This window comes from Hypomesus transpacificus, unplaced genomic scaffold (genome assembly GCF_021917145.1).
Source record: "Hypomesus transpacificus isolate Combined female unplaced genomic scaffold, fHypTra1 scaffold_225, whole genome shotgun sequence".
Taxonomy (NCBI): domain Eukaryota; kingdom Metazoa; phylum Chordata; class Actinopteri; order Osmeriformes; family Osmeridae; genus Hypomesus; species Hypomesus transpacificus.
Genome location: NW_025813760.1, coordinates 154,385 through 175,448, shown reverse-complemented (window position 1 = coordinate 175,448; position 21,064 = coordinate 154,385). Strand labels below are relative to the sequence as shown.

The 21,064-nt window shown below is 44.0% G+C and overlaps 2 protein-coding genes across 3 annotated transcripts; one reads left to right on the top strand and one right to left on the bottom strand.

The window, feature by feature from the left end:
• On the bottom strand, positions 1–11,777 carry tspan2b (tetraspanin 2b). Its single transcript, XM_047014166.1, has 8 exons — positions 11,214–11,777; positions 5,440–5,542; positions 2,343–2,440; positions 1,990–2,064; positions 1,769–1,861; positions 1,404–1,460; positions 892–975; positions 1–729 (listed from the first exon to the last, which is right to left on the bottom strand). Exons 1-8 carry the CDS (start codon positions 11,388–11,390, stop codon positions 664–666), a joined length of 753 nt encoding a protein of 250 aa, XP_046870122.1. The 5' UTR covers positions 11,391–11,777; the 3' UTR covers positions 1–663.
• Positions 10,043–20,432, top strand: LOC124462562 (deoxynucleoside triphosphate triphosphohydrolase SAMHD1-like). 2 transcript variants are annotated; one of them, XM_047014168.1, is made up of 5 exons: positions 10,043–10,416; positions 17,186–17,307; positions 17,786–17,935; positions 19,890–19,990; positions 20,084–20,432. In XM_047014168.1, the coding sequence occupies exons 2-5, from the start codon at positions 17,293–17,295 to the stop codon at positions 20,229–20,231; spliced, it is 414 nt and encodes a 137-aa protein (XP_046870124.1). In that variant the 5' UTR covers positions 10,043–10,416; positions 17,186–17,292; the 3' UTR covers positions 20,232–20,432. The 2 variants fall into 2 exon arrangements, with proteins under 2 accessions (XP_046870124.1, XP_046870123.1); XM_047014167.1 differs by having other exon boundaries at positions 19,890–20,432.
• The last annotated feature ends 632 nt before the right edge of the window (positions 20,433–21,064 follow it).

Genomic DNA, 21,064 nt, shown 5'->3' with positions numbered 1-21,064 from the left:
GTGTATGGTGTGTGTATGGTGTGTGTATGGTGTGTGGTGTCTATGTGGTGTGTTGTGTATGTGTTGCGTGTGGTGTGTCAGGAGCCCATAAAAGCTGTGAGTCATGTGACTGGTGTGAGTATGTGCCATGTGTACGGTGTGTGTACAGTGCATGCTTAAAGTACAGGGACAGGACCCATGACAACCAATCAGCTTTCTCCCTGGGATTCCTTTTGGGTGCCCTTGGTTTCACGTCACACACACGAATGTTCTCACATGCTGACCCCACCCTGCCCTCTCTGCTCTGAGGGAAGGACGGAGAGCTCACACTCCTAACGGACCCATAAATGGTGAATTGGGATTGTGAATTTGGGTCAATAGCGCATTGACAATGATGGTGACTAAATGGGTCTGTAAACTGTCCCTTGCCTTTCCTTTACATGCTTTTGACACGTCAGACAGTTAAGCCATATCGCAGTAGGACTAGTTAGGGAAAAATCTGAGAAATGTAAGTTAGACAGAGACCAAGGATGACCTATCCTGTTCACATCCTGTCTTTGACGCAGACTGATGACATCACGCATTGCTCCAAAGGCTGTTGATGCAGAGTTTCCGAGGGGCAAGCTGTTGTCAGGGGCCAGAGGTCGGGGGTCAGGGGTTGAGGGAGGCTGAAGGTGAGGGGGTCTAGATGACCTCTCTGCTGTTCCGGATGGCACAGCACAGCACCATGCTGAAGATCATTCCAATGACCTGGAGAGACGAGGTGAGGAAAATGAGGAGAGGACGGTCATGGAGGTGACGAAGCTTCTCATCTGTACCTGGTCACCAGGGAACCCTATGTCCATCCTACGTGACCACTCAGCCAACCAGTCTAGTCCTCTCCTCTCCGCCCGCCTCCCTCCCCACACTCACCATCACACCTGCGATGCCGATGCCCACGTAGCCAATGACGTAGAGCTTGGTGTTGAAGAACTCCTCGATGGCTTCCTCGCAGGTCTTCACGGCAAACAAAGACAGGAGCACAAAGGGGGCCCTTGTTAGCGGGTTTTGTCACCAACAAACAGGAGGGCAGCATGGTATTTTCGTGTGATTTCGACTTTGATATTCATCGAAAGCCCCGTCATAGGGCGACTGTTGTGTGTGTTTGTATGGCGACTCCCTGCATGCTTGTGTCACATGATCAAAGTGTGGCACACGATCGTGTGATCGATAAACAAACGATACATGTTTCTTCCTTTCCTAAAGGACCCTTCAGCCGTCTTCTCTCATCTATGCGTTCCTTCATTCGATTGATATTCTCATGAGTGTCTTTGCAGTGCATTTGCTCATGTGGCGGCTGTTCACTCAGTTGTCGATGCCTTTCTGCATGAATTCATTCATTCTTGTTTCATTCGTTCCTCCATGTGAATGCTGTCGGGACTCACCTTGGTCTCTTCTGGGGCGTCAGGGCAGGGTCTCTCTGTGGTGCCACAGCACTTTAACTAGAGGAGGGACAGATGCGTTTGGTCACATGACAGATCAACACGTTACATCATCAGACAGGCTGTGATTTACATTACATTTACATTTATGCATTTAGCAGACTTAGACTAGCAGATTTAGAGACCCTCCCTCCATTTTATTGAGAAAGAACTATTTTCATGGGACTCCACTGGTGTGAAGGAGCAGAGGCCTTCATCTAAGAAGTCATTTTTGATCACAGTTTCCCAAGGAGGAGGAATACAGGCAGGTGTGTGCTTGTTTCGAGTTCCCAAAGTCAAAGTTGCAAAGTAATACCACATCCACTCACCACATTGTGATAGGAGGTTAGTACCCCTGTGCCATTGTTGTTGTTGTTGTCATCGAAAGTTTTGACGTAGAAGCTTTGAACGTCTTCAATGATCTTAGAAAGCGAGAGGAGAGAAACCTATGATGAATGCAATCCTTACCTTACCACTAACAGTTCAATAGAACTGTTTCTTATGGGACTACCAGTTGGTCAAGCATTTACTGTATTGTATAGAATCCTACCTTGTCCTTGTTTAAGAATCCAAACACACCGGCGGCAACTTCGGCTCCAAAGATGATCAGCAGGCAGGCAAAGAACTACAGACCAACACAATCCTGTCAGACAGCGTTCACTCATTGAATCCAACTTTCTGATTTCCCTTTTAGTTGTTAATTGATTCATAACATTTTCCTGTTTGTGTGAGTGAGTGAGTGAGTGAGTGAGTGAGTGAGTGAGTGAGTGAGTGTGTGTGTGTGTGTGTGTGTGTGTGTGTGAGACAGAGAGAGTGTGAGAGAGAGAGTGTGTGTGTGTGTGTGTGTGTGTGTGTGTGTGTGTGTGTGTGTGTGTGTGTGTGTGAGTGTATGTGTACACTCACCGAACCCAGTAGACACTGGGACTCCCGAACTGCACCACAACACCCAAAAAAGCCCACTAACATCACCAGACTTCCAGCCCCTATCAGAATATACACACCTGGGAAGAAAGAGAAAGGGAATTGTAAGAATGTTTTGTTCACTACAGCACTTTGCTTTGTAGTAAGGTTATTGTTCACTGTCAAGTAGTAAACATTTTCACCAGATGAGGGCAGCACAGGGATAGTTTTACCGGTGTGTGGAAATGCGATTATAGAAGCCCAATTTAAAAGAACCGCCTGCAACTTCAACTCAGTGTTTTGTGTTGCTTTTGCTGTAGTTTAATTATGAAACTCGACTGCGTGTTCTGGTCAGTTTCTTCATGGTGTCTTTCATAAAATATGGAAAAGGGCATTTTCCACGACACGTCATCTCATCATCTGTTTTGGCCCAGAAGAACATTTAGTTTAAGTGAAGCTTAAGTACATAATATTCTGTAGAAAACCCAATTTTGGACGTATGCATTACTTATGTGACAGGTATGTAACAGCATGACAAGTCACGACAAGGCCTCGCTCACCACTCACGGGATACGAACGCACGACCTCCGACTTGCCAAGCATGACCGCTACCAACTACGCCAAAGAAAGGCTAGCTCTTCGTTGATGTGGGTGGCCTGCTACAAACCTGAGGAGCGAGTTACACGGTTCTCACTCTGTGACACTTACATGTTGTTAAAAACATTTAAAAGCTAATCAAAAGTGTTTGTATTTTTGTGGGAACTGAGTTGCCCTAGCACAGGCCCATGGTGTGTCCATTATGAACCTCATTAGCTGCAAAATATCATGGGTCTTGAGGGACAAGCATGACGACAGGCTGGAACCCTACTGGGTTTCTCTGGTCACAGGGGTGGGGTCTGTTGCCAAGCAACAGGTCTACAGAGGAAGGGGTCAGACTGGGTACTTACTACCCCATGTGAGATTAGGCTCAGGTGACAGAGAAGACCGAAAAGAAGAAGTGTGTTGAAAAAGATAGGGAAGTGTGTGTGTGTTTGTGTGTGTTTAAGACACTATTAGGAAGCATTTTGTATACTGGCAGAGAGGAGAACCGAGCTAATGATGGTCTTATCAGAAGCATATCAGGTAACCTTCCTCACAATCAGAATAGAGATAAGCAAAAGGATCCCTTTTCCCCTTGGACAGTCAAAAGACAACCATGACACAGGGTACTCTGTGGACCGACCACATTATTTACCTCGGCTTTCTGAGGTAACCGGAAAACACGGCCGCCATTTTAGCAGGAAGAAACTGCCGTTCTTTCATGTTACCTCAGTGAACAGATTCACAGTCATACCCTCTCCTCACTACAAGCCTCCCGCAATACCTTTTCTTCAGTCTGTGTTAGGCAGTACGTGTGTGTGTGGGGGGAGCAGTAATTCAATGAGAATGAGAGGGAGAAGGAGAATAGTCCCTCGATGCTGTAGCTATGGAGACAGTGGAGTGGACTCTTAGATGTCAGTGCAGAGCATGGGAGGGTTCTCAGTGATGGACAGCTCTTACTGTCACAGCCATGTGGAGCCTGACAGGACCTGGCCTTGTGACCAACTAGCCTTAGAGACGAAGGCTTGATTCACACTGCAGGCCAAGACGTTCACATTGATTTTGGTATTCTTTATTTTAAAATGGTCTTTTCAGTGACAGGAGCAAAAACATCTGATTCAATCATTCACAATCAATCCCAGGAATCAGACTTACGCTACTAACCCGCTCAGGTAAATCCGATTAGTCACAAATCGACCCTAAGCCCCTACAAACTGCCAATGTCAACAGAGACACATGCCTCCACACATGCACACTCACATAAACACAGTCACAATCTAAACATAGCCCTACAGGGCAAGACAGCATATCATGTGTCCATGTATAGGATGAATACCAGCCATATGCTTGGGGTGTCATTTTTGGACCCATGTGTAATGGGGACTCCGGGAGTTCCATTGAAGATGCAGCTGGAATACCCGACAAGTGATGATGGAGGTTATGATAAACGCAGGGGCAGCAGGGTTTTCAACCACGACCCTCAAGGACTGTGGAACCAGATTTAGTGCGTACAACAGCAGGGCCTGCTCAATCTTTTCCAGTCCTGATGTATTTCTCTGCATAGCTGTTACCAATGGTTTTCTCAAATCAAGAGCGAGGCTGGAGGGAGGGAGGGAGGAACGAGGGAGGAGGTAGGAACGAGGAGGGATGGCTGTCTCTAGCATCTGAGTCGATCTTTGCCAAACGCATTCTTCTTCCTCCTGTCTGAGTTCTCTCTCTCTCTGTCTCTCTCTCTGTCTCTCTCTCTGTCTCTCTCTCTGTCTGTCTCTCTCTCTCTCTCTCCTCTCTCCCTCTCTCTCTCTCTCCCTCTCTCTCTCTCTCTCTCTCTCTCTCTCTCTCTCTCTCTCTCTCTCTCTCTCTCTCTCTCTCTCACACCTCTCTCCCTTCTCTCTCTCTTTCTCTTTTTCTCTCTTTCTCTCTCTGTCTCTCTGTCTCTCTCTCTGTCTGTTAGCTCTGCTGCTCTCAGTTTCACCTGATTGATTTGTGTCTTGGATCCACAGTTATCTTATCACCTGTATATATTAGTTCTTCCTGTAGGTCACTTACACACATCCATGTCTAAAGTAGGTGGTATACCGTATACGTTCAATATAAAGAGGACTGGACAGGGCTACAAAATGGACTCCACACAATAGTCCACTAATCTTCTCCTAAACGAGTCTAATGAGTAATGACTGTATCTGCAGAGGAGACAATAATAAATATTTCCCTCCCCTGGGTATAAATGTGTATAAACTAACACATTTCAATCTGTCCTTCACAATCCAGAAGGGGGAAACTTCATTTCGGGACTTCTGTGGATTACGTAAACAGGAGATATTTCCATTCCTTAAAAACCTCCCCCCCAAACCTCTAGTCTGGACAGCTGTTTTCCAGTTAGCGTGTGGTCATCATCGTCACCTTGTCCACCATTTGTCCACTATCCAAGCTCATTCCTGACACAGACAGAGAATATTTCCTCAGTGTTCACAGACCAACCCTTCTGTCTTCTCCTCTCCCAGACCGTGTATTTTGTACTCACCAATGAAGAACGTGTCTGGTGCTCCGTCACCATTGAGGAGGGACACGGTTTCTGGGTCAAAACGCAACCATAACCCAACTGCCAGCACCAAGGAGCCCATCAACTAGGAGGGAGGACGACAGAAAGACATACGGACAGACATACGGAGAGAGGCATTAAGACTGATTGGGCCATATGGGAGAGGCATAGACAGAAATACCTTTTTTCATCGGTATTTGATGTGAAGTACAACTGTACAGTAGAACAGTATTTTCCATTATTTCCCTAAAATAACTAGTGGTAACTAATAAATCTGATACTTGATCCCTCCATATTAATTTTGTCTGAGCTTTGTGTACAGTTTAACAGTATTCATACAGATTTACGAATGTACTAATCAATATTACATTTGGGAATTCACGTTTTATTAAATATAAAAAAATCATCCTCAGTTGCAGATGATTGAAGTGAATCATCATTTACCTGATTTGCTAAAGCCCAATTACACAAATCCACAACTCCTTAGATGGTCTATTGCCAGTGTTTAAGAACTCCAGTTTTAGTGGGAACAAGTGCTTTGAGAAGAAACAGACTCCCCTGTTCAGTTGGATTGTTGCTTACATTTTTTCATCATCAACAGTAAACACACAAGCACAGACATTGGCACACACACACCAGTGTGTTATTATTACTGCGAGTTGGTGTGTGACTCCACGTGGATGGAACCTACACAGGCTTTCAGCCCCAACAATATTCTGCCATGACTCCTCATGGAAACATCATGTTACTGACACTGTGGAAATCAACACATGATAGTATCTACTCCCTTTTACTGATCGATGGTGAAGCGTTTTAGGGATCATTGAGCTGCTTCTGTGCCTCGAGAGGAAAGCCACTCTGGCATTGGTATGTGTGTGTGTGTGAGTGAGTGAGTGAGTGAGTGAGTGTGTGTGAGTGTGTGTGTGTGTGTGAGTGTGTGTGTGTGTGTGTGTGTGTAAAGGTCCTGCATTATTTCATGCCAGAGGAGGTTCAAAGTGCTGGTGATTTTCAGGGTACAACAGTTTCCTGGTTCTCGCCCTAATGGCACCTGTGCCTAGCTGAAGTTTACTAGTTCCCTATATTGACTACAGCTAGGTACTCGCAGGGACCGAGAGTAAAATCCAAAGAACCTTCCCTGGAGGTTCAACAAAACATCAAGGTGGCTCGAACTCTTCAAAGTCAAAAACGAATGCATCATAGACGTGGCCAACGTGGCAAGAATGGTATGCTGTTTCAACTTCCACGATGGGAAGCTTTCTCTCATTCCTGTCCCTGAGCAGTGCTGAAATGGGTCAAACAAAACAACTAGGACACACCTTTCAATCGCTGACTCTGCATGGTGCTCTCAGTCCTTGGGATTAAATACATCCATCTATTTGCATTGCGAGTCAAGTCATAGGGCCTTGTCCCACATGCAAGATTCGAGCCACAGGTCTGACGTAGGCCTATTTTCAGACAAGCCCACGAGCCCTGTTCTAGTGATGACATGTTTGTGTTGCTTTTGACATTCTGTCGGAACACAGCAGCTGGAAACTAAACCAGCTGGGCCACTCAGTGGAATTTCAACTCCCCCTCAAATCTGTCATCTTGGTGGGTGTGGAATAAAAGACTGAGAAGAAAAAACGTGGGGTATTTTTGGACTTGTCTACGATTTAACGCTTGTCCATCGGATTGTGGGGCTCATGAGGCTGGCGTGCGTCTCTCTTCTCCCTCTTCACGTCTCCTCCGCTCTTCTATCCTGTGCCTCTTTCTCACCCTGCCCATCGCTCCCTCCTTCTGCTGCACAGCCCCAGGCCTCTTCTCACCCTGCCCATCGCTCCCTCCTTCTCCTGCACAGCCCCAGGCCTCTTCCCAGGTGGTAGCAGAGCCAAGGTTGAAGCAGTAAACCACACGAATGGGACAGGCTTTGCAAGCCAGTCTCCTGGGCTCAGACCCAAACCCAGGATTGAGTGTCAGGGAGGAAGTGATGGATAGGACATCTGAGCACTTTGAGATGATCCATTAGTGCCTGTTCTAAAGCATAAGGATCTGAGGGCATTGGTAGACAATATAACCCAGCCCAAAGGAAGGAGGCTTGTCAAGCCTCTGGATCTGGTTAGCCCTGGTATGTGTCCGAACACTCCATGGTAGAGTAATAAAGGATTAACTAAGGTAAAATGAGGTGGAATTTCCCTCAGGCACTGGGTAAACCTGCCACCATGATAACATGCTATTGCCAAAGAAAGTGCAGCTAGCAAGGCAAATGAGTGTAGCTAGATAGTTGCTATTGTCAAAAATGAAGAGGTTAAAGGGGAGCAAATGGGCTAAAGTGCTATACGTTTGTAGTAACAACAGGAGCGAAGATGATGCATGTGCTAACCTACATACATTAGCAATGGGGCGATCCTTGGCTCTGCGGTCCCCCAGGGTTCAATGAATGCCCTCACAACCTCCTGGCCTGTTCCAACATCAGAACCCTGCAGTTGCCTGACACCCTTTTCCCTCCTTTACCAGATCCCTCCTGACCCCCCCCCCCTCAGCCCCCTCCACACACCCCTCAATCCAAAATACCCCAAATACCCTCCCTTCCTCGCCCCTCTTTTGCTCTCACCCTACTTTCTCTCCTCCATCTCTCCCCTTCATCCTCCTCTTTTACCCTGTTGCCTAACTCCCCCCCCCCCCCCCCCCCCCCCCCCCATCTCACCCAGGAGGACAAAGGGCCACTGTCTTGCAGTGACAACGGTTTTGGCACACAATGAGGAGGCAGCGAGAGCAACAAAGAGAGACAATGATGGAAGGAGAGAATGAAAGAGTGGGAAGAGAGGGGGAAAACAGAAAGAACTTGGGTCGAGAGTTGTTTGAGGACAGAACGCTCCGGGTACAGTACAACACATGAATACAGTATAGATATTGCATGGCATGCTGCGCGTGTTTGTCACGGCTCCATTCTCTTTCGAGGAGAATTAGCTTGTTGTCTCTGGTAACAGAACTCAAACGCTTATTTCACCACAACTGAAGAAACCATGTAAATAGTTTGTCCTCCCCCAGTCTGTGCCGTGCATGGAGTCTGAGTATTTCTGGACAGCGGTGGAAATCTTTGGGTTTGGTCTTTATTGAGGTTGTTTCTTTTTACAGTGCTTTTTCTAAATGTGTCGTTAAATAAGTATTTTCCGACGGGGAAACCAAGTTCTCTCTAGGTCTATCTCACAGAAACTCTTTCTTAAAATCAGGCCAAGCCATCCAGCCAGACAATGAAGAACAGGTGATGGTGGCACTGCCATCCTGGCCAGCCTGTGTGCGTACTTGTGTGTGTCTATTCCACCTGCCTTCTTGCTCTCCTTATTTGGTATTGATTTGAAAACAATTCTCCATTTTAATGTCAGTTAGATGCTCAATAAATCAACCTTTACTTATTGCAGTGAGACTGTGATGAGTGCCGATCGACTAGACTCTGGAACAAATGTTAAGGTTGGTCAGAGCAGAGTAAAAGCCATATTCCATTGACTTGGATCGTGCATCAGGACCCAATGTAATGTACACAGACTAGGACCTCTTGGGTTATTATTAAAGACACGGGGGGAATCTGGCCTTGATGGAATTTAAATCGTAAATCATTCTTGTTTGGCTTGACATGAACTTGTAGAGCTTTATAAACACTGCTGATTAACGTGTGTGCTGTCTGCGTAGCCATTTCAATTTTGTTTAGTCCAAAGGACATCGTTTCTCTGTGTGGGTGTGTGTGGGTGTGTATCTGTGTGTGTAGCTGTAGTCTGGTAACAGTTCTAAAACACGACATGGAGCGGCCGACAGCACCAGCACCAGCGTCCCCTCCCTCCCTTCATCTCAGGCTGCACTGGGGACACGAAGCTCGGCCTCAGCCCCTCCCATCCCTTCTAGTTTTCATCCCTCTCTCCGTCAGACCCAGCGCCGGAGGAGGCCTGAGGGACTGTGCTGGCGTGGGGCTGGGTGACATAGGAACGGCTCTGTGATGGGCTACGTCGACAGAGGTGCACAAGCATGCATTGTTTATTTCATGGCTACATTCCTCGGCTTTGTCGCTACACAGAATATTGAGCGGGGGTTTTGTTTGTTTACGAGAGTGTGCGTGTGTGTACGGATGTGGGAGTATATGTGTGAAGCCATTAGTGAAACATTGCTAGTGTAGCCATTGATAAAACACCAGACACAGGGATATACACATAGCTCAAATAAAGATTTGCCAGTGATTTTACTGTTTGATCTACATTTCCCCCTGAATCTAGGTCAGGCCGGTGCCAACTGTCTCTTCTGCTCGAACACACACACACACACACACAAGCGTATGCACATACACACACACAATCTCCCACTGACCCTTTTATCTCTCATCATGTTCTCTTCCTTTCCACTACAGTTTGTCTTTACTCTACCCCCTACTCACAACAACTCCCTCCATCGCAAAACAGTCTCTCCCCCTCCACATGCACCTGCCTCTCTTTTCCAATTAGCTAGAATTCACTTTCAACTTTCCTCTCTCTGGATGACTGGTGCACCCAGCTCTGGCAGCCTCCAACAGCCCCCCCCCCCCCCCCCCCCCCCCCCGCCCCCCATACATGCTTAATGCTAAGACAGCTAGCGACAAGCCGCCATCCGCCGCGTTCGGCTATAGGCTAATCCGGACTAACGGCAGATTTAAATGATGCCATTGTCCTTGAATCACAATGGATCCATTGACCAAGCTCCCCGCCTGATCCACTTGGCAGATGCTGGGTTGGAAAATTCTCACACACACAAAGGAACTTCCCTTTTGGAGTATAGCAAGCAGACACACACACAGCACAGCACAGGGTGTAAGAAAGAGGCAAGACCCTACAGAGGTTGGACTGGTGAAGACAGGCAAGATGTAATGTTCATGGGAAAAAAGACAACTTGGTCAAGTCCAATTAATAAACTATAATGGCGTCTCAGAGGAACAGAGAGAGGGAAGTTGGGGTGGAACAGGTAGGCCTATTTGCTAAGAATCCTCAAATGCCACGGTTTTATTGTGATGTGGGTGCTGCAGAAGCACATATAAACACGCACAATCAGATCCACCTTCTGAGTTCTGAGCTAAGTGACAATTGGATATTCTTCTGAAACCAAGTCTAAGAAACTGTCGTGCCACCGGACGAAAAAAGTTTTGTCAGTAGACTAGGCTAATGCGTCCAAATAAGGCAGATGATAGTAACGACGGTTTAACCGTATTTTGAAAGTAAAATGAACGTTTCTGCTGATGTTATGCAAAAAACAATGAAGTAGGCCAACAAAGAAAAAGGCAATTTAGATCGGTGTGTTTTTGTCATGGGAAGCCTATCTGGCTCTATCACAACATTGTATTGTTGGGTGGCGCGACATTCATGAATTCTCAGTTCAGGGTCGCTGTAACTTGCAGTGTTTATCAATCATCTCTCTCATACCATGAAAGCCCTGAGGCGCAAAGAGCCAAGTGCTGAGCTGTTTTTCCATGCTGCTACTCCTTCCTTTCAAAAACACGCTTCGCCAGGGAAAAAGGGGCGGATTTTCCTCAGTGGAAAATCTGATTTGAGCCCGACCAACCTAACTCAACCCATTCCGCTCCGTCCGCGATTTAAAACGAGGGATGAATAAACGCACTGCAAGCAGTCAACATCTAAATTAACGAATAAATACGGCAGAACACGCAGGTATATGTTCTAAAAAATAATGACAATAATGTATGTGCCATACGGTTCTTTTGCATGCACTTGCTGCAGCGCTCATTAAAATCAATTACCACTTACCCAGAACATGAAGTTGAACACAAAAAGAAGGTATTTCACACATTTCATGCCTCCCTCCACTTTCCCCATCTTGGTGTATAGTTCCAAAACAAAATCACGCAACAACAAAAAACTGATTATTTCTGCACCGCGCAAAGATGACAAACAAGTCAACTGTGGCTCTTGTCCCTTGAGCATCCAGCGCTATGAGACGCGGCAATAGCGGAGGAAAAACGGAACACGGGGGATTCACTCAGAATATTTCCAGACCGCCCCTTTCAATACTACGGGGGTTGTGCTGCAGGGAGGTTTGTGACGGAGAACTCAATCATGAGTAGCAAATCGATGGATGGCGCATAAATGTGCCCCCATCTCATCATCGATTTAACTGATAGAAAGTATGTTTACGATTATGGTATTGAAAGGAGGTAGGCAAATATTACGAGAGACTTGCCCTACCATTGGTTGCAACCCGTTCTCATTCCCGGTCGTCAAATACCGACGCTTTGTCACGGACGGCCCTAGCTTCTGATGCAGACGCAAAGGTTAACCTTTGGCGTCAGTAAGAGACATATCGGGGTTTCAACAAACTCCAACCCATCCGCGGTAATATTAGACGCTCAAAGCAAGTGCTCCGGGAGTCCATTGACACACAAGACTGTGCGTGTCATTGCAGCCGCAGTTGATGTCGAACGCACCTAGTGTCGTACAACAGATAATAGGATCCGAGACAAACGGCATTTTATTCAAACGGTTAAAAGACATCGGAAATCCATATTCGTCGGTTATAGAGGAGATATTTACTGACGCTATATAATACATTCATTGACAGAGCCAGAGATACAGATTGCCAGAGCTAAATGGACAAAGATAGATAACCCACATTATCAAATCATAATGTATGAGTTTGCATACTTAAACTAAAACGAGGTTGCAATCTCACTGTCTGCATCTGAGGGGCAGCGCTCTTAATTACCACGAGGCCATACTCAACCTAGCTGTAAAAGTGATTCGTGCGATCAGAACCAAAAAATAATGATATGATATATCATTATCATATCATATATATATACATATATATGATATGATAAAAAATGTTATGAATGTAGCTAATACGTTGTTTATAATTCAAAAAGATATATATGATAACATATTTTTGACACTTGCACATCGAAACATTTGTCACATAACTTTATCAAATAGATAAAGATTGCAAGACTAACGTCTCGAGGACGTGACGTCACCCAATTCCTTCAATCTGTCGATACAATCGCTATACCATGAACTGACCAACAGATGTCTCTATTGAGATGTAACATGTAAGATGTAAGATGATTAAGATGTATCAAACGCTTGGAAAAAGCGATACTTTTTTGACACAATTTTTTCAAATAGCTCATTGGTTCGGAAAGCTTCGTTCCCCCATCACTAGTATTTTAACCCCATCAGGCCAAGATGTCTGAAAGTTTACTGTTGTCCACAAGATTCAACGAGACATTTTCACCTGGCTATACCCAATGTTTAGATCTGTTGTGGTATTTATACAAATTGGCACATACCCAATTAGATTATGCACCGTTTGCTCATGTTACCAAACATAAAAAAACTAACTTGTAATACATTTTTTGTTTGTCTTGATGTAAGTAGCCTAATCAACTCAGTCATTTGCATAGTGATATATAAAGGTTAGAATGTTTATCTTATTCATCTGAGAAAAAGAAGAAATAGGCATATGAATAGGCTAATATAAATACAAATATATATATTTGGGTCTTTTTCGAAACTTTGCCTTGATGGGATTCTTCAAGTTTTTCTTCCTCACTCAGGACGTATTGAGGATACAAAATCAGTTGATTTTGCTTCTGTTGCAATTTTTCCTACCTTTTTTCATAAAATGACTGAACTATACGAATCAAGAAGACCTTCTGGGAGGGTTGTTACAAGGTTGATCTTTGTACAAGTGTTACTTTCGTCCTGACAGGAACTCCTGACATTTAAACCAGATTTACTTTTATACTGAAAAACTCTGACAAGGCAACCTTCAGAATGTGACACATGAAACGGGAAACACAACATTTACTTTGAGCACTCGAAAAGTGCTTTCTGCACCTAACCGCGGCAAACGATGACGACATCACGTTAAATTTGACAGTTCCATCAATGGTTGCATGCTGAAGGTGCTGTCATAACTTGGAAAGCAAATGAAGTCAGGGCTCTGAGAAAAGAGCTCTGAGGGCTCGCTTTGTTACTTTCGTCCCGTGTTACTTTCGCCACCGCTCTCCCCTACATGTGTGTGACAAGATAGTCCTCTTCAGTGTTTCAGATTTGGGGTAGGAAAAATGCACAGTCTGAGGAGCTAGTCTTTCAACCTCTACAACAAGGCCGTAATCATAATATATACTGGGGGGGACACATCTCAAAATGTCAGACCCAGCCCTTCGGGGAGATCAATAGTGAAATTGTATTTATTCTAGAGAAAGAGACTCTTTATTCTCAAACCAAACTCATTATTATTCCTTCAGATGTTGTCAACAGCACTTTAATGGTTGCAGAAGCTCTCTACTGTATGGTTTATTATCTGCTCTTACAATGGATAATGATAGTCTGTCATTGTCTCCACCTGTGTCTCGTTCAGTGGTTTCAGTTCCAGTTAGTGTCATTGTGTCCACCTGTGTCTTGTTTGTTTCTTTGTATTTAGGTTCCTGTTTTGTGTCCAGTCTTTGGCTGTTTCCAAAGAACGCTAAAAACGTACTCGCGTTCTTGAGGAGAACGTTCTTGCCAAGCGTCAGGCGAGAATGGTCTTGCAAGACCTCGAGGACAGAGAACGACATTCTTGCAATGACTTCTGGGAAATCGATGCGTTTTCGCTGACCAAATCACCATCCTCATGCATCCTCGATGAAAGGGGCCGATCAAGAACATTTCTGGGTATTTCTGGCGTTGTTGGTGACTTGTGTTCTTTGGAATGGAGCCGTAATTGGGCAATGAAAGATGACATCATAACAAACACAAGAACACAAAAAGAACACAAGAAAAAAAACGTGGATTGATAAACAGCCTTTGTCTTGTCCTTATCCTTTGTCTTGTCCTTATCCTATGTTACAGCGAGTACCTTGTCAGTTTTCCCGTTTTTATGACCAAACCTTGTTTGACGTAATGTCTGGCTACTCCTGCGTTTGGGTATTACTCCACCACACCACGTAACAGAAGGACAACACCAAGCTTGGACCCAGCGGAGAGTTCCGGCAACCCTTTCATATGGACCCGTCTTGCCTTCGGTGGACTCCGAAGTCTGCAGTGGAAGGTCCACCCCAAGACCTGGCTCCTACCCCGGCTCCAGAACCAGCCCGAACCCCCACTCCAGCCTCGGTCCTGCCCTGTGCCCATGGCTTAGTCCTGCCCTGTGCCCATGGCTTAGTCCTGCCCTGTGCCCATGGCTTAGTCCTGCCCTGTGGCCCTGGCTTAGTCCTGCCCTGTGGCCCTGGCTTAGTCCTGCCCTGTGGCCCCGACCTGGTCCTGTCCTGTGCCCCTGCCTCTTTCCTGTACTGTTCCCCTGCCGCTGCCCAGTATGCAGACGACTGAGGCTGTCCCTGCCGAGACTTCTGGCCGCCACCTTCCCCCGCCCCCTCGTCCGCGCTCCCAGGCGCCACCGTGCCACCCCGTCCAAAAGGAGTCCTGACTGCCGCCTCCTGGGTTGTGCACGGCCTCTCCACCGTCTCCTGCGCCTGTCCTTCCCCCTTCCAATCTTTTGTTTAGGTCAATGGAAAATAACGTTTCTTTAATCCATGGCCTACTATTAATGACATTGCAATACATTGTAACCATTCTTGAAATAAATAAATAATGTTATGAGCATGTATCAAAGAACAGTATACAATTGAATATTTATGGTTTACTTATAATGGTATTCAAAGACATTCGGAGGTGTTGACTAATGATCGTCCGCAGATGGGAGTGTCCTCCTCATTACTGCATAAAAGCACACTTACATTTCTACCTGGCGTTAGTCAGAGTTACCTCACCACATCAGTTCATTAATGCCGTTTATTTCATTCCTCAAAATGAGTTGCTCCAAATGCTCAACTCCGGAGGTGCCGAACAAGATTGACTGCCAGTTCAATGTGAAGGGAAAGTCAAATATAGCCTTTTCCTGAGAGGAACTTGACAGTTTTAGCGTAAAGAATACAATCCAATATATAGTCTTATGCAATGATTGTTTTAGTATTTTTTTTTATGAATAGGTAAAGATGCTGTGCAAAATGAAATGTGGAAACCCCCATAGGTCTACGTGAAGTCTGTTTCAATAGCAACAGAAAGATGAATTAGTGGCTGTCTGGATGTGATTATGAAATGAGAGGGTGGTGATGGAAATAATCGAGACAAAGGAATAAGATTGAATAGAGGAAAACCACAATCTTCGTCTTTAAAGGTGGCACACAGGAGGTTACAAATGATTTTCATTGATATATTGTAGAAGTTTTTATATTGGCCAAACAACCAAAACTAAGCCCCTTGACAGAGGCGTTGTTAGACATTTAAAAATATATATATTTCAAGCTTGCTGTGCACACTGCACAACTAGGCTATATAAACTCCCCTTGCCTAACCCACTATACAGTTCAGGCATGCAAGTTTGATATCAGCTTTGGCAGGGACATCAATAGTTAATGCGAGCGCGCACGTTTATTTGCATTAATTTGAGCATAAATACTGTTTGCTTGAGGTTCATGTAATATTTTGTAATATGTTTTAGTCAAAATAAGATGATTGGTAGGCCAATCATTTAGAAACTCTCTTTAGTTTTGTAATGTTTTCTTAGCCTATCTCAATTCTGACTTGTGTGCAGCACGCACACAGTACTTCTGCAGTGTACCTTCTGCACCCCTCTGCAGTGGCTATCTGGCAAGCTCAGAAGAGCGCACTGACATGGAATTCTGCGTGCATCGGTTTGTGTTTTCGGTTAAACAGTTAACTTCAGTAAAAAGAACGGAAAAAAACTCCAGTAAAAAGGGTCTAACGACTCCCCTGCCCCTTGATCTGATGGAAGAGAATTAAACTGGAGAGTATATCACCAAATATGCTGAATTTGCAGGTATTTGACTCCATTGATTAAATCAGAGCCAGAATGGTCAAGGAAATTTACATTTAATAACATTGCAAATGATTTGTATTTAAGGCAAACGTGTTAAAAAAAGGTTTTTAATCTTACTTTGCCTAGATACATGTAAAGTGGAGGAAGAAAGATACAGAATGATGAAGAGAGCAGAGAGAAGTAGTAGCTGGAGAACACTGGTCCACTTTTATACCGAGACCATCACCTGTACAACCAACCTGACCATGTTTTATACTGAGACCATCACCTGTACAACCAACCTGACCATGTTTTATACTGAGACCATCACCTGTACAACCAACCTGACCATGGACCCTTTTTCATCGACTTTGAGTATATCACACCCAGGTTTTGGTGGGAAAAATGTTCAGTTCTATTAAAAGATTTTAGAATACAAGTCATTGCGGGTCGCCGATTCCAAATGCCACTGGATTTTGTCCTCAGTATAAATGCTTAACCCTCATCCTACCAGCATATCATTCAATGCCTACCTTCTATGTTAAATTGAATACAGACAACAATACTTACCACTGTAATAACAACCATCAAAGCAAACTTCGAACTTTTTTCTTCTTAAAAAATTACCTAGATATGTAATTAACGTAATCTGAAAAAAGAATGACTGATTATTATATTATTTTAGGAAAGTCACAGTGAGGTTTTAATCGAAAATCTACAATACAATACAAATTATTGCTTTTATTCTAAGTACATTAAAAATCGATACTTAAAAGCTTACCTATCATTATTTGATTGTGGTATCATTTAGTGTTCAGGTAAACATCAAGTAAACATTATTTGTTTTTAGGTATATTTATGGTAAAACCAACCAGAGTTGGTCAATCTCTCTTTCTCTTCAACATATATTTTGTTTTACCAGGACATGGCCCTTTCTCCCATGTGTTTGATGGGATGTTTATCCCCAAAGTCTGTCGTGAAAGTGAAAAGGAAAATGAAGAAGTGGAAGAAGTGGACAGAAGAAAGTAGATGAAAAAATGGAAGGTAAAAACTGTTCTGTCTCCCTTTCTCCATCAAAACCCCCCAAATCAATATTTACTATAATACACGGGCCAACATTTATGGGAATGCACTGGCTTTATTTGTGTGTGTCCTGTTGTCGTCAACTGAATAGGTTTTTAAGGCCAGTGATTCCCTGATGTTTCATAATGACTGAAGCAATTGCAAATATCTGCTCTTCTATAAAATTGGTTTAATGATTTCTGCATGATTATTTTAGGGCAGATATATTTGCATTCACAACAACAAAATGTGACCCATTTCAAGTTAGGACAGGGATCCAGCCCCATAATGCTAAACTGTTTATGTGCAGGAAACCATTCTGCTTTGGTTCCTCTGTATTTTGGTTGTCTGGTGAAGGACTGAATACAAAAATACATTTGTCTTTACAAATGTATGTCGGTAAGAAGTGTGTATGTACATATGGGTTCCACTTTGTTCACCAGAATCCTCTTTTCTTCAGCACAAGAAAGCGTCCGTGACCATGTTTTACCACCTTGTCAAGCAAAATAAATTGGAGGATGTCACGGAGCAGCATGGCCTGGTCCTGCCTGAAGACCTGGACTTCATCAAGGAACAAATTGCTGGACCGATTGACCCAACCATTGTGGAGGTATCAGTGACAGCATTCAGTTTCGTTACAATAGACTTAAACAAAAATAGGAACACTTGAATGATTATTAAGATGATAATAAATGTCCTGTCCAAACTGGTAAATATTTAGTGATTTTAAGTGAAAAACGTTTAGAAACGTGGGTGCGTCTCTCTTCTCTTACTACTCCCTTCTTTCCCTCTCGACCACAAGGTTCCTATCCAGTAATACATAGGCTGGTTAATTATAGAAGTTAACATGAGCCAAAAACATGGTTGAATGGCCCTTAATTGAATAGGATCAGTTTAAACCAATTAAATGTTTAACGACTCTTTATGCATGGTTGATATAATTTCTTTTGACCCATTCAACGGATATTCTTGATTTAGTGGGTAACTGGGTGAAACAATATTAACATGATGATATGTTTTCAAAGTCCTTGACACATGGTCATTTTGACCCCAGGCTGTTTTAGCTGTATAAAACAGGAAATATCAACATTTTACAAACATTTGTTTTGGTTGTTTTGGAAGATATTGAGGTTTCGATAACTTGCCATTTTCAATCTTCATAAAACATCCCTCTGTTTTAGGGCCCTAACCACTGATAGTTTCCACAACATGGAAGAGGGGAAGACACCATTCTCCTGAGGACATTGATAGTTCACCCAACATGGGAGGAGCAAACATAATTGATTTAGGGTATTCTGAAGTGGAATCTTACTCAGTCCTCAGTAGTGAGGGAGAAAACCAAGGCAAGACAAGGAGACGCAAAACATAGCTAAGTTCTATTATGTATACATAACATTCATAAATGAGGGACCTTTAAATAGATCTATGAACAAATCAATTGCTCACTTTATTAAAAGTAGAGTGAAACACAACGCTGGAAGAGGCAAAAGATTGAAAGGAAAACAAGTGTAGGCTATGATGAAGAAAGTGTTTTGTCCGTCTCTTCCTAAACAGAGTGACTAAGTTCAGTTGAGTTCTGGATTTTAATAAGTATTTATCAATCTGCAGATTGGGAGAGAAAACCAGACCCCTGACAATAAATGACAACACAACACCAGGTTTAGGTCTCAAACATGTCTCTCCCAGCTCTGAAGGCTAGAGGAACATCTTTCATAGGGCACAAGAATGTAAACATAGTTCAGTCAAGACAATCACGTATTAGATCTGAGCATGTATTGTTGCATGACATGGACATGTAGATTTACTTTGGCGGAGTGGATGATCTAAGGGAAGCACTCCCTGCCTCCTCGATGCAACACATACATACATGACATATGAGGCAGGGAGCAATAGAGATATAATGCCCCTGTTGGATAGATACACAGACAGCATGGGGGAGAAGGGGACGGTGGAGGGTGGCAGCAGCACTGAACATACAACGACCGGGGTGAGTGTGTGCATATCCGCGCGTCTTTTAAAGACGCCTTATCGGACGTGGCCCAATGGATATGCGCTGCTACATGGCTGTGGTAGTGGGAGGAGTAAGGAAGGTGGCGTAATACACCTTACGTCCCCGATCACTGACTGACGCGCGCTGCCCGATTGCCCTGCCAGAACTAGCTGCGCTTATATAGTGACAGTCAGGCAGTAATGACGTTACAACAGTCTCAGAGAAAGAGATTCACAGCTCCCAACACATGACCACTCAGACTAGATCATAGTTGGCGCTCTCCTTGAAGTCATGACAAGGAACAGTTAGCCAGTACTTTCTCCTGATCCCGAACATCTATTAACCCTGACACAGACACAATCTACTCTCATTAATAGCAAGCTTACATGTGAACATACTAACTAGTATCCAATGACTAGTTCTATTGATAAGTGAATAATGTAAGCACACAGGAAATCGCAATTTCTTCCATCAGCTAGCTTTTTTGCTAGATACACTGTCAGTCTAATTAGCCAATAATCAGTCTCAAGACACCCCACAGAGGTCAGTGAGCATTGTTTTCTGCTGTTTCCAGTGGGCTTACGAAAGCAGACCAGAGAATAAGTCCTTCCTGTACGAAATCATAGCCAACAAGAGAAACGGTGTTGATGTTGATAAATGGGACTACTTTGCCAGGTATGTCATGCTTTCAAATACTTGGTTGTCAAAGGTCTCTGAAATTGCATTCCTAAACACATTCTTATCAATTGTCCTCTGTCAAACATGCAGGGACTCCTCCTACCTTGGTCTTCAGAGTAACTTTGACCATGACCGCTTTATCAAATTTGCCCGAGTCTGTGAGGTGGATGGGAAGTCTCAGATCTGTACCAGAGACAAGGTGCCACTTGTAGTACTTGTAGTACCTAACCCTTATTAATGCACACTCGCTTCCAGTTTCCATCGCATGAAAAAATTATTCCACAATTCTTTGTAACCCGTTGTCAAATTGAACCATATGAATATGATGGAAGGTAACTGTTAGGTGTGATTGATGCTTTCAAACGTCCCCATTATCAGGGGCGTGTTCAGGGAGGGGCCTAGGGTGGCATGGGCCACCCCTGAAATCTGATTGGCCACCCCAATATATGATTGGCTATATGCCCAGTCAGAGTCGGGCCACCCCTGGTGCCACCCCTATCAAAAATGTCTGGACACACCGCTGTCCATTATTACTACTCTAGGTCACGCTGACCTGTTCGGATATAGACGATAGCACCAGATATTAGCTGACGACAGGAAGACTTTGAACGACCAATGCAAATAGGGCCGCCTTTTTAAGTCCAAAGAAAACACACACACTGATTAGATCAATAACAGGAAAGGTTATCCACACAGACAGGTTCGATGTAGGGAGACTGGGGACAGTTGCAACGCGTTTTGCATTTCTCACAGTTACTCTAAAACTAAGTGGACTAGACCAACCAAATTTGTATATATTAAACTTGCATCTGTCTGCTAATTAGCCATACCATTTAAAGATGATTACATATCACATATTGTTCAAAGTATTTATTTGAATGGAAGAAGCCAGATGTTGCAACTTACCCCAACGCAGGGGACAGTTGCAACAGCTATCAGGGGTCGGTTGCAACATGTTAAAAAATACCTTAAATGTAACTAATTAAATTTGTTTTTCTCGCATATTCATCTTACCTCTTTGGGATTTAACCCATAGTATAAGTCAGCTGCCTTTTTAAATACTCTCTGAGG